Below are 13965 nucleotides of genomic sequence, written 5' to 3'. Positions count from 1 at the left end.
CTGCAACACTTAAGTAGCCCAATTCAGCAACTAGATCATGTAATAACAATAACTTTGCATCTAAGCTGTGGATAAGAGGGGATACGTATGAGAGAGACCTGGTAAGCAGAATAACTACAGATGGGATGATGTTTTGTGGAATAACATTCCATGAAAAGCTTGTCCAGACAACAATCTGTCTGAGAGATGCACCTTGCATCTCTCTCATTCATTATTCACTATAACAAGAATTTGCCTGAATAAAAGTTCTCCAGAATTCCCAAGTGCAGGGTTTTCCTGAAACTCATTCACTTAGTGATGTCATAATCCCCTGCATGTTGCATCATAAGTGCCTGCCCAGTGACTCCTACTTTATGACATAGCTGTGACGTCACAAAATTAGATCCATCTGTTCCAAGATGACAAATATGTTTTCAATGTGTTTACTCAGAAATAAGAGAAACATAAAAAAATAACCTGAACCATATTGTTTGAAATTGTGAATTATTTTGCATTACTTCTCAGTTCCATTTACTAGACTGTGTCATCCCACTTGCTTGTTTAGATGAACCACAACTAACACTATAAGTGCAGTTGTGCTGGAAGAGCAGAGGGGGAGAACCTAACACTAAACTATGGTTTGTGGCTTGTGCAAACTAGACCAATGGTTTGACAAGTGAGGATGAAACCTTGTTTCTTAATTGTTTTATTTGAACTGATGGTAGCCACTTTGGACATCTCCCTTAGAAAATAAAAGTAGGAGGGTATAACTTTTATTATAAACAAATACGTGTTTGTGTGTGTGTGTGTGTATTCCTAAGACTGTCAAGTGGAAAAGAGAGGTCTGGCTCTGTTCACACTTGAGAAAACTTTCTGCCTATTTACGACAAAAAAAGCCATGACCAGACTGGAACCAGCCTTCCTCAGTACATAAGGGCTGAAAGGCAGCTTCTTTGCACTGGTACTACGTGCAGGCTTTTCTTCCACATTTAAGCACTAGGGTTTTTGCTGAAGGTCCTGGTTTCTATGAAACCTAGAGTTGTGGCCAGTCTTGGCACATTGCCACCTGTTGCAGTGCCAAATCACCTTGCATCTGCTTCAGAGTGTTTTGAAGAGAGGACGATAATGTAAGTTTTGGGGGGAAAGGTGATTTGACACACTTATGTCTATTTAAAAAATAACCGCTCATGGCAAATTTGTCAAGCTTAAAAGACTGAAACCAAGCAAGCTTTTGAAATACAGATTATATATGCCAATAAAGGTGTTAAACTGAATTGAAAACAAATTGAAATACAGATCAGTAGACTCAAAGGTCAGTTTAAAGTGCATTTGCACAAAAAGGCCTACATTTGATATATGGAATTAGAGGAAATTTTCAAATGTCCAGTTATAAACTACTTACAAAAGGTTAGCTGAAACTGATGGTAATTAAGTCATCTGCGTGTCTGCTTCATCATAAATGTCAACAAGATTATGGATAAATATTATTTGATGGTTAATGTTTCATGCTGAAGCAGCAGAAAAAGCACAAAACGAGTAAATTTTAATTATTCTGATGTACTATATATAAAATCTGCTCACTCATTATGAATTATTGGTACATTCCCAATCCCTGTCTGAGGAACAAGGCATCCCTATTCACACATTGTATCTCATGATTGGCATGAGACAGAGAACAGTGCTGTGACTTGCTGGCCTGTCCACCAGCGTCCTCTCCTGCCAACCCTGCCCCATCCATACATTGCAAGAAACCTCTGAACAGGAGAGCCTACCCTATATGCATATCCACCCCTGTGATATAGAACCCAGTGAAATCAGGATTATAAATTTGGGATGGAGGAAAATTTCACTTGGCCTGCATTTTTAAGCAAATGCACCTACCCAGACTAAATAAACAGATTGAAACATAATTATACTTTGGAATTTGCACTTCCCCAATTTTTTCAATATAGTTCTTGGCTCAAAAAAGTATCAAAATGCATTAAAAATGTGAAAATTGCTTTAGGATAAAATAGGCTTTTCAAACGCCAGTTTGGAAAATACACAAATACATATTTTGATATTAAAATACATATGTATGTGCTTAAAAACAGAGTTTTGGACAGTCTTTTAAAAACTGCTCAGCTTAATATGGAAACAGGATGGAATGCACCTATGAGCACACACAGGAAATGGACACAGCCTGGAAATGGACTGATCCACCCATCCACATTCCAACGTGTGCAGGGAGCCTGCCCAGGTTTCTCCAACATATGGACAGTTTAAGTGGCGGTGGAAGGGGATGGGATGGCTGGTATGGAAGGCCTAGTGGGCACAGCCCTGTTCTCAGTTACACGAGATTGCTAACCACAGGAGAGGCAATGAGAGGACAGGTCTTATGTTATGGTTAACTGCATTTGTATCTCCATTAATTCTATTGACTTTAGGAGAAGGAAACGATTCACAGTTTAAACTACTAATGCATTTCTCCATCTGTACCTGTTTCTCAACATTTGGTTTGCTGATTTGTAGAGTCTGAGGTCCAGCAAGCCTGGTACCTGGGGCTGCTATAACAATGCTGGTGAGTTGTGCCATTGGAAAAGTTTTGGCTATGGTTGCTGTTTGCCCATTCACTACACGGACTGGGTGTATGGAATTCTGAGAGGAAGGTAAGGAGGTGGGTGTGAATTTTGTTGTCAGCATCACAGGCCTCTGAATAAGCTGAGGAGCGGCGAGCATAGGAGGAGGTGGGGCTGGGGCGATAGGAATGTTGTTCTGGGCAACAGGTTTAGGTCGAACCTACATAAGAGAGAGAGAAACCCATATCAGAACACATGGATAAGTAAGATATAGTACTTAACACATAACTTATGACTGTGCCAACAGATATGACGCAGATTACAATAGTGTTTGTATTATATAGTGCTACACATCTGCACTGGAAAGAACTACAGTAGGCCCAAAACTTGCACACAATTGCAGCCTTGCATACTTCGCCAAAATAGAAAGCGGGTGGGAGACTGGAAAAAACCGTCAGAAGGGGCCACGCAATCTTTCACAAAAGCCTCCAGAGCCCTCATGTGACCTTCCAATCCCAGAAAACAAGGCTCTTTCAGCGTCCAGTTTTCCTGCCATGGAAAGAGTTTTTAAGCCCTCTGCCTTACTTATAGGACTCTCAGAAGGTTGCATGAGGGTCCAGGAAGGCCCTGGAGGCTCCCAAGCTCTTGCCCACTCAGTGCGCCGATATCAAGATGGGTAGGAATTGTTTGCAGAGGAAGGCAAATCCAGGTTGGGTGTGTGGTTTCCTGACTTTGAATGATTTTGTCTTTGCATGTAGACCCCTTGGAATGTAACTCTCACGTACATTTCAGGCCTACCACACTTTTAAAACCGGCCCAAATCTTGTTTAATTCCAGCTATGACTGTTGCACTGTGTTCACCTTCCACAACCTACTGCCCTCCGGAGGTTTTGAACTACGATTTTCATTCTCCTTCACAATATCCCATTGTGATTGTTTGTGGCTGAAGGGAATTATGGTCCAAAACACTTGAAAGCTGCCAGGTTGGTGATGGCTGCACTATACATTAACTGCTAGTGCGCAAATGTTAACTACACATTCTTGTACAGTAGTACTCAGTTTAAGTACACAATTGGTTCCGGGGAGCCGTTCGCTCCCTGAAAAGTACTTAAACGGAGCAGCAATAGCGTGCATGTGTGAAGCGCCGATAGAGCGCTTCTGTGTATGCGCGCACCCTGGAACCCGGAAGTAAACACTTCCGGGTCCGCAGAGTACTCAAACCGAAAGTACTCAAACCACAGCGGACTTAACCCGAGGTATGACTGTACATTTCTACAATACTGCCATCATTTTGTATGCTACATTTTGTATGTTAATTGTGTATGTTCACATATTCAATGTTAATCATAGTATTTCTAAAATCCAGGGTGTATAAATTGTTATATATTCTAATTTATTATTAGATCAACTGTGTTGGCAAGAGTAGCTAGTTTCTGAATTGCACAGCCCTCTCCTCCAATCAGGCATTACCTTTTTGACCTCATCTAACTTTCTTTGGGTTAAATGCAGGTGCCTAGAGCATTGGATGGGCATATCTATAGAGCAGCAGTTAATATTTTTACGCTTTCCTCTCTTTCATAACTGGGTAAAGATTGTTGACATTACAACTAGGAATCTGAATAACAACTACATTAAAAATAAACAGTGGGGTAGGAGAAGAGATGTAGCTTCAATGAGATGCAGATGGCATCCTCTGAGATAGCAACTAAATTGATTCTAGTAATTTAAAATACAGCAAACAATCTATTATATAATGCCTTCATCTTTGGGTAAAAGATCAGTTTTTTTTAAAAAAAGTTGCAGCTCAAGTTATTTCTAGATAAAATCTGCTCCTCTTTGGAAGAAAGGAGCAGGAAGCTAGAAACTACATTAATTAGATTACACAGTTACGTTTTGCTTAGCAAAAAGGCTAAGGATTCACATTAAATAGGGGCTCTTTAATCAAAGAAACTATGAAAAATATTCAGCACTCAATAACCTTATAACAAGCAAGGCATTTCTTCATCATCTCGTCTTTAATTCAGTTCTTACAGAACTAGTGAAAGGTAGAGAGCTGACAGGGAAACAAAAATATGATAGCAAAGCTGGAGATTTAATCTGGAAAGCAAATTAGGTAGTGTTCAATTATTAGCAAGTATGGTGTTGTACTTCTTCAAAGTCACACTTTAGAGTTGGACATAATCTATTTTCCCCTTTATATATGCAGCTGCTTCATTTTACAGCTTTTAGGACAAACTCCCCACTCCTACCCCTTTTCCTGTTTTGGACAAACTCACCTGTGGAAGAAAATTTGGGCGAGGTGTGAGTCTGGGAGGAGGGATGAACTGTGGCACTTTGATGGGCTGAGGAGGTGTAGCTTGAACCTGCTAACAATAAGAGTGGGGCGGGTGAGAAGGAAGACAAATTTAAGCAAAGGGAACAGGTGTGATGAGCAACTTCAAAGCTATTCGGGCACTACCTTCCTCACAGTAAATAGATTCTTGCTCTTAAAGCCATTCTGAAATAAAATGGCATTTCATGGGCACAATGAAGCTAAGTATCCTTTTGTTTCACCAGGATGTAAAACCCAAGACCTCTACTATTTCAAAAAAATATGCCGTTATCCTTGACATTTTTCAATTCTCCTCTTTGTTTTACAAGTCAAAGCGCTATAAATAACCACAAAGAATAATCAGGTTTGGCTGCTCATTCAAAAGGAGCTGCACATGGTGCTTAATTGTGCCAAGGCTACATAACTTGGGGGGTGTTTTGAAATATTTGATTGATAAGAAGGCATAAACAATAATATTCAAAATTGCTGGAAGGATAAGTGTTAGGTACTAGATAAATTATTTAGTAAAATGGATTCTGGTTCTCTCTTAAATGTGTAGAACACTGTTTTCATATACAGTAATTTGCTTTGGGAATTAAATACTTTAGGGTATAAATGGATTTCATTACAGCTGCAGCTCTGGATCAATTCTTATTTAAAACGCAAAGCTCCGTTTAAATGCCTGGCCTTCCTCACAAGGATATATTTTCCACTCAAGTTACTTTTTACATTTCTGCAGGTTTCAACTGTTTAGTACTTTGTGAAACTGATTATCAGTGTTACTAGTTAAGTCACAAAGCGCCCCTGAGAAAGAGTGGTGCGCAGGTTGAGGAAGATGTTGACTAGATCCCATCATGCAGGTTGATGTGTCTGTGGGTCCAGCAGCAGCAAAAAAATAGACAACGTTGGTGAGCCTCATTGAAATAATTTTAATTTAAGCAGTGAAAGGAACCTACATTTAAAACCATAACCGAAATAAGTGAAGTCCATGCATGGTCCTACATGCCTTCATTGGCAAGCAGAGCATTGTAAAAAGTTGGAGTGAAGGTGCGTTGTCAATTATCTTTCAGCACACCAAGGGAAAATATGATATGATAATAATCATTTGTCAAAGTAGTAAATTATTTTAAAAATTGAAAGCCATTAGAGCAAAAGTATCCACATTAAACAAAGTTTCTCAATACCTGTTTATGCCCCAAAGGGCACGCATCTCTGTTTCAACAAGGGAAATTTAAAAAAATGGCTCACATCCTTAGAACACTAGGCAACAAAGACGGCTTACCAATGTGACTGTATTTTTTGCCACTATTTGAACTGCCTCTGTTCCTGGACCAGTGACTTTATTTGTTGTCTGGAGGTTGACTGGCGTGTTCTGTGCATCAGTGCTAAGGACAGTTTTCTGGTTGCTATTGATGGCAGTCACCATGGCAATTGTAGGTCTTGGACCCACAACAGAGGCAGGCATGGTTGCTGTTGCTGCTTTCAGGACAAGAGGTAGTGTCTTAGTGGTGATCATAGAAGCTGTAGTTACCGTCTTCTAAGAGAATAAAAACAAAAACAAAAACACTTTGGAACCTATTCATCGCAAACTGGACAGAGTTTGCTCTAGAAATTCACAAGTGAGAAAGCAGAAGCTGAAATGCAAGGAAAATGCAACTGGGAAGATTTTAAACACTGATTTCTTACCTGTCAAAGCTGTGTGGAATCAGCCCACTCCTTTACAAATACTTTCAATAAACCTTCCACATATAGACGTGCAACCACATAGGAAACACCATGCCAAGGCTTGCTTAATCCATTGGTGAACTGTGTGTGAAATCAATCAAGTCTTGATAGTACATGCTTTGGTGCACATAATGTCCCCATGTCTCTTGTCAATTCCATGTCCCCCAAATATTAGTGTATCTATACGATGCTATAGGCAGTGTCAAATGGATTTGTTTTGAACCAGTGTTTGTAGGCTGTGGTCAAATGGATGAGAGTTAACAGGCGAATACTGAATCCAGGCAAGATGGACATTTGGTTGCTAGGGAATTTAGGAGAATTTGCCTAGAAATGTCCTTGACAGAGCACTGAACTAACTGTTCAGTAGCAGACAGGAGTCTGAGAACCTTGGCCACCAACAGTTGTAATAGTGGGCACAATGTACTGGGGAGGATCAGCAGTGTGTGTGTGTGTGCTTGCACTCAGCAAACATGGAACCAGGAACACTGAGGTACAAAGTAGATGCAATGTGTACTTAGCAGAATTTTCCAAGTATTTGATATTGAATTGAGTTTTTTATTGTTTTTGCTGTTGCTCTAATGTTCCTTTTTCATTATCAGATTTAATTGAATTGGTATTTTATGTAATTTTATATTGTTGAAACACCTTCAATTTCCTGTGATATATCTATTTTTAAATCACAAAAGTATCAAGGCTAAAATAAGAGGCTTTCAGCATAATCAGTAAAAGCACGTCACAACTACATTTTAGCATCACTATTTTGACAGTGTTTTCACTAGTTCTTATGATTTACACAACACATTCCACAACTAAAAATAATCAGGTCTGCTAAAATCCCTTATTGAAGAGCTTATTGTGGTTGTTGCACAATGTGGAAAATGCTTTGTTTATAATTATTTCAAATGAGAAAGCACATATTTAGCTAGTTTTAAAGAAGACTAATTTGGAAAGCGTTGCAGATTTCTGAGTAGACAATTCAGAGATGCATGTGTGTGTAACGTAAGTTATAACTTGGTTTTCTCTATACACATTAAAGGAATGGGTTGCAGATTCAGTGCTTTCTAAGAAACACCCTAATTGGACACTGGCAAGGAAAGAGTAGAAGCAATTTCAATACAGTGTCGCTAGAGGGCTCTTTAGCATTGAACATAACTTTGTACAAATGCAGAAATGACCTGGAAGTTAATCTCAAAGTGCACAGCACAGAATACAGAGAAGAACATGAGTGTCCCTTTACAGTCAAAACTCTAGATAAAAGCAGACACCAATAATTTAAAAATGACTCACAATCTACCTGAAAGATATACTTGTTAATGCATACTTTGCTCTCTCACATTTTAAACATTATTTTGCTTCAGTTACTTTAAAAGCACATCGAGTGGAAAAGTCAGATGAGAGTCCGACAATTCTGAGCAATATCTGAAGTGGTCCTATTCAGTAATATATATCAACTTCCAGGTGAATAATTCCCATACAAAGCAAAGCCTTGCGAATGAAAGAGTAAGTATTCCACCAACTGTTCTGCAATTCTCTGTATAGACATGAATTGACGGCTTTCTCTCTCTCCAGCTATGATCTAGCAATGCCAATTCCATTATGCTGAATGAAACCAAGGGGGAGAAGGAAAGGAGGGGCAGCAATTTTTGCTTGCTTGCTGCCCTTGAACTATTTCCATTCCAGTTGGTTGTTATAAGAACTTTGTAACAACATACTAATGACTGAGTTGGCTTTCTGCTTCGCCTTCCCACCAATTCCCATTCTCTTTAGTGTCACTTAGTTTAGGTTGTAAGCCCGAGGGCAAAGATTGATCTCTGTAAGCCTTTTTGGGACCCTTTCTTCAGTTGAAAAATGAGATAAAATTGTATATATTAATAGCAATGATGCCCTGATACGCTGCCGTCCAAAAGGGCCAACACTGCCTTACATGAAGTCAGACCACTAGCGCACTTAGCTTAGCACTTGCACTAACCATAACTGCCAAGTTTTCCCTTTTCTCACGAGGAACCCTATTCAGCATAAGGGAATTTCCCTTAAAAAAAGGGATAACTTGGCAGCTATGGCACTAACTAGCAGTGATTTTTTCAAGCAATCCAGTTAGTAGTCTCTCCTGATCCTAACTTGGAGATGCTAGAGATTTCAGGCAGAAGTCTTTCCTAACCCTAACTTGGAAATGCCACAGGTTGACTCTGGGAGCTTGTGAATGTAAAGCATCACTGCCACTGAGCTGTTGCTCCCCAGATGAAGTTTCCAAGAATAGAACTAAATGAAATAAATGCCAAAAAACAAATGCCTCATGTCAAGCTCCTCATTTGTAACATCTTGTGCATGTGTCCAGATGCCATCACCCTGTGCACTTCCTTGCTTCTGCTCCATATATTTTGCTGCTGATAGGGAAACATAGTGTCATGGCATGTTACTGATGGAAGAGGGTTTTTTTTTTTAACAAGGGGCCACCATTTTCAGTAACAGCCAGCCATTGTGTTAGTTCTGCCCACAGGGTCTCAAAGAGCCAGCGGGAGCAAATAACTGCTCACAAGGAAAAGGCTCACATTCTTGGCTGCCCCAATGCTGCTTAAAAGAACAGCAATTTTCCTTTAAGCACTTCCAGTACTCTAGAAGCTAGTGAGAAGGAGCAATAGAAAACATCTAAGCTTACCTTTCTCCAAACTCGGGGCACTCCCTGGCCGAAGTTGTAGGGAGGAGGCAGTCAAGTGGCTCTCAAAAGAGAGAGTATCAAACCAACACCATTTCTGTTTCTTAGAACCTTTCTAAATACCTTATTTTCCCCCAAGATCTCCCAGTCTCTAGAGTATAGTCTCTATCAAGCTGAGAACAGAAAGAGGAATAGTTGTTCCCTGTTGAGATGAGAGTTTACTCTCTTCTGCCTCATTATAAGCCATATATCAGAAGCTAGACTGTCAAATGTCTACACACAAATAACACAGTACTTACTGAAATTTCAGCAAATGCCCTCAGCAATTATAGAAGCAACTACATTAATCTCTGTTATTGTATTTGTGGGGAGAAGACAGTGGGGGGCAGTTTATGTGGATCCTTTCTATGTATTTCTTTGTTTATAGCCTGATTGGTTTTATATTATTATTTCTGATATTCTGTTTCATGTTGCTAAAACATACTGAACCAAGATCTCTGGACACTTGTAGTTCCCTAGTTAACTACTGAAGGCAATCATTTCCACAAAAAGAGAAAACTCAAGACAATTCCAGATTATTTTTCAATGAAGGACACCTATCCTTGCAGGAAATGCTGGACTAGGTGCACTGTATTCTGATCCAGTTCTTAAAGCAAGAGTGTATACTCAAAGCACTTAACACAGATTAGCTGTGCCTTAACTGTTAAAGACAACCTGGTTAACCTGATGTGCAGTGTTGCACATCAGTTCATCATGAGGGTCCTAAATAAACATTAAAAAAACTAAAGCATGCAAGATTCATATAATACTGTTACTTCAAAATCCAGCAATTGACAGCTTTCTGGGGAAGCGGGGAGTGATCCATGCTTAGACTCAAGATCATAAAGTGCTCTTGTTTCACTTAAATGCTACTAGTTACAGGTAGGTAGCCGTGTTGGTCTGACGTAGTCGAAACAAAATAAACAAAATCCTTCCAGTAGCACCATAGAGACCAACTAAGTTTGTCATTGGTATGAGCTTTTGTGTGCATGAAGAAGTGTACATGCACACGAAAGCTCATACCAATGACAAACTTAGTTGGTCTCTAAGGTGCAACTAGAAGGAATTTTTTATTTTGTTTTAAATGCTACTGATAGCTTTGTAGCACAATCCTACACATGTTGATTCAGAATTGAGTCTTACTGAATTCAATATGACTTACTTTCTAGCAAGTGTGCACTGGATCAGGGGTTCCCAACAAAATTTTCTCGAGGACCCCTCATCGAGCCGCTATTGTGACAAGGACCCCCATTAATTCCTAATCCTAAAATTAAAAAGTGAGAGCCAAATTAAGAGTCTTTTTATATTTTATATTTATACGTTTTTTACAGTTACGATTTAGGTTCAATGGACACTGACAAGATCGGTTCGGGAGTCACTGACTTACTTGCTTGAACATCAAATGCATTATCTTCCTCTTCATCTGTAGGCCATTGTCGTTTTAACGAACCACTTTTTAACCAACGGTCCATTTTTAACTATGCGAACTGTAGCTTCTGCGAAAAACAACGCTTTGTTTACAAACACTTCTGTTTTGCAAAGAGGCAGCGTGCGCCAGGGAGGAGGGAGGGGAATGGAGAAGACAGGGTACCTGCGCAGTAGCGCACAAATGAAGCCGACACGCGCAAAGCATCTTGGGGAGGTGAGCGTTAGTAGAATGCGTGCGCTGCCTCTTTGCAAAACAGTAGTGTTTGTAAAGCGCCACCTAACGGCATACAGCAGAACTACTGCCTCTATCTAATTCTAGTTTTGCGCTAGACTCTGCTCATGCAGGAAGCGGCCAAAACAAAAAATCTGTTATCATACGAAATATATTTAATATATATTTTTATTCTAATAGCATCTTGCGGACCCCTCTGGCATAGCTCGCGGACCACCTGTTGGGAACCACTGCACTGGATTATGATAGGTTAACTCTGATTTTATGTTCTCTTCTTTATACAGTGATACATTTATACAGGAATACATTTTGAAAATTAATGTAACACCTTTAACCACTTTACCTGTGATCCAAGCAGGTTTGCAGAGGCTGCAGTAGTTTGCTGCTGCTGTAGCTGTAGTGGCTGTGGAGTTTGTATTTTATTTTCTGACTGTGCCAATGGTTGTATTTGAAACTTACTGTCCGGCTGTTCCTGCTTTACCATCAAATTCTTCCGCAACTGTTCAACCACTCTTTTCTATCATGAAAACAGACACAAAAATACAAGGCATTATTTAACTCGCCAAACACTATATACACTTGTTTATAATTTATAGTTTATAAATCCATTTACTGTCTGACTTTCAAAGGATTAATCTAGGTGGCCCAAGCCAACTGCGTCGGCACTGTCCCTTATGTGTGATACAGTAGCTGTTACAATGAGAGTGTAACTGACAGGCAGCAGTGGCAGAATAGACATGTCCTTCAAACAAGATGTCATTTAGCAATTAATTATGGCACCACAGCTACACATATCTGTAGGATCACTGAGCTCTCTCAACCTACTGGGTACTACTTAATGAACTCCTCAGTTCATTCAGAGTATTCAAGAGGGATCCTAAAAGTATGGTCATGTTTCGGATCAAGGAAATAAATGAAAAAAATATACTGGCTCATTAAGCCAAAGTGCTACCAAATACTTTGCCCCCACTTACAGAAGGCATATCAAGATGGATTAACAAATATTGGCAACTTTAAAAAATCTTTTAAAAAAACTAAACACTGCACACATCAATTAGAGAACTCATTTTTCCCCAAATGGCTGAATGCAGAAGCAGAAACCATCAAATATGATAAGCAATAATAATACAGCCCTCAAACCAGAAGTTACATGCACTTAAATTGAAACCCCCTCCCCCATGCACTATTGTTCCTACACAGTTCATCCTAGAATCTGTGGTGCAGCCAGGACATTCACAGTTCAAACAACCTGCCCGGTTTTCAATCCTGCACAAACCTATCAGGCTAATTTCATGCAGGCGGTAAGGAGGGGGAAATGAGAGATAGGGCAGAGAAAGGAGTGAGTGTGTCCTACCCACATTTGGCTTCATCCCCACCCACTGCTGGCATGAGGTCCCTGAAAGATTATATGGAAGAGAATGGAGCACCCTCAAGCAAAAAAAAAAAGTTTCCACACTCTTGTCTTAAAAGTAGTTCAGTGTTTCATACAGCAATAACCCTGAACTCTTAAGAGTACCCAATTCCCTACAAATTTTAACTCCGTACCTTTTCAGCTACAGCAGAATCTATTTCAGGTTCTTTGGATTTCTCCTCCCCCACCCCCTTTGGTGGTCATTGGCCAACTCTTAAAACTGCTCAGCCATTGCCTACTCAATCCATTCAGACATTCTTTTATCAAGTTCTCCACCCCACCCCACCCCACCCCACCCCCACCACTTTACAGTGGTGTATAATCCAGACTTCTGTCATTCTAGAACTCTATGGCTCCTGACCTGTCTAGGTGACATTTCTAGGCACTTGGGTCCTCTGAAATGACTGCTTATCTCAGACTTGCAAATAAGGAAATTCAGTCACTAGCTAACTTTAGCACCCCACCAACCCACATTTACCTATGCTGACCATTTGTGGCTCAGTGGTGGCCAGAAAATACGTACTGTATGTTATTTTCCTTGCCTGGCTACCTATAGACGATTCTTAGGTGCTGCAACCTCCCAACAGTTGGTCTTCGCCCGCAAAAGGCGCACTCCTCCATTGTCGCCCAAGACAGGCGGGTGTCAATGCCTTGTCTGGCTACCTATATGTGATTCTTATCAGGCAACCAAGCAAGTGGCTATTTAAAAGACTGGTTTGTAGTTTATCGAACCATGTTGCACTACTGTATCTGAATTTATTAGACTATTTTACCTGAAAACCTACACATGAAAATGAAATATAGGCAGCTGACATCAAGCAAAGAGATCTGCTCCATATCTGAGTTTATATGTGCATTCAACCATTGATCAGTCATTTAAGGTTGCTTTCTGAAACATCAAGTCTGTTATCAAGCTATTTAAAATGCTTTGTCAGCAAGCAGAGACAGGAACAAAAGGAACATTTCCAGAAAGCAGAGAAATGTAGAGGAAGTAATAGAACAGAAACCAGTTACACCCGCCAAACAATGACTCCTCCACCTATTAACATCACGGAGACTACATTACTGTGTCGAACAAGATCAGACAGCCTCTTTTTATTTTCTATAGCTATATTTATGAAGTTCGGGGATAAGGGTGATTTTCTACCAGTTTCATAGTTCAAGGAAGCCAGCAGCAGAGAGCTAGCATTCATTTGCTCTGTGTCCTTTATCACAAAACAAAAACAGCAGGGAAAGAAGGGGAAGCTAAGCTCACATAACTCATGCGCCAAGCTGCAATCATAAGTGAGAACCAATCAGAACAGGAATTTGGTTGAGTAGGAGTCAAGTGAGTCATATCACATTCACAACTCTTCCTCCCCCAGGCCCTGAAACAAAGCCCAGGAAAGCTGTGGAGGAAAATAGGAATGAAACACCTGAAAACTTTCATTAGTTTTACAGAACTAAAGACTTGCCTAACTTTTTGTCCCCTCCCCTAATTTATTACAAGACAGTTCCTTGGCCCTTTGTTTAAAGCAGGCATCTCCAGCCTTTTCAGACCCAGGACTCACTTTTAACCCAAACATGCATTTGGGGGCCTACCTTGGATCAGGCCACACCCCACTACACTGGTGGCCAGTGGCTTAAAGG

At 40.1% G+C, this 13965-nt stretch overlaps 1 protein-coding gene across 9 annotated transcripts in view; it reads right to left on the bottom strand.

The window, feature by feature from the left end:
- The window catches only part of PHF21A (PHD finger protein 21A), a 131829-nt gene that overhangs the window by 24159 nt on the left and 93705 nt on the right, over positions 1–13965 (bottom strand). For 5 of the 9 annotated variants that reach the window (XM_060274642.1, XM_060274634.1, XM_035115670.2 and 2 more), the window contains exons 6-9: positions 11269–11442; positions 6131–6385; positions 4814–4903; positions 2458–2757 (exon numbers count right to left, since the gene is read on the bottom strand). In XM_060274642.1, the coding sequence (XP_060130625.1) occupies positions 2458–2757; positions 4814–4903; positions 6131–6385; positions 11269–11442 (819 nt within the window). The remainder of the gene's footprint in view (positions 1–2457; positions 2758–4813; positions 4904–6130; positions 6386–11268; positions 11443–13965) is intronic. The other 4 variants (XM_060274628.1, XM_060274615.1, XM_035115679.2 and 1 more) reach the window with 2 other exon arrangements.

The sequence above is a fragment of the Zootoca vivipara genome, chromosome 1, assembly GCF_963506605.1.
Source record: "Zootoca vivipara chromosome 1, rZooViv1.1, whole genome shotgun sequence".
Taxonomy (NCBI): domain Eukaryota; kingdom Metazoa; phylum Chordata; class Lepidosauria; order Squamata; family Lacertidae; genus Zootoca; species Zootoca vivipara.
This window is presented reverse-complemented; position numbering and strand designations above follow the sequence as displayed.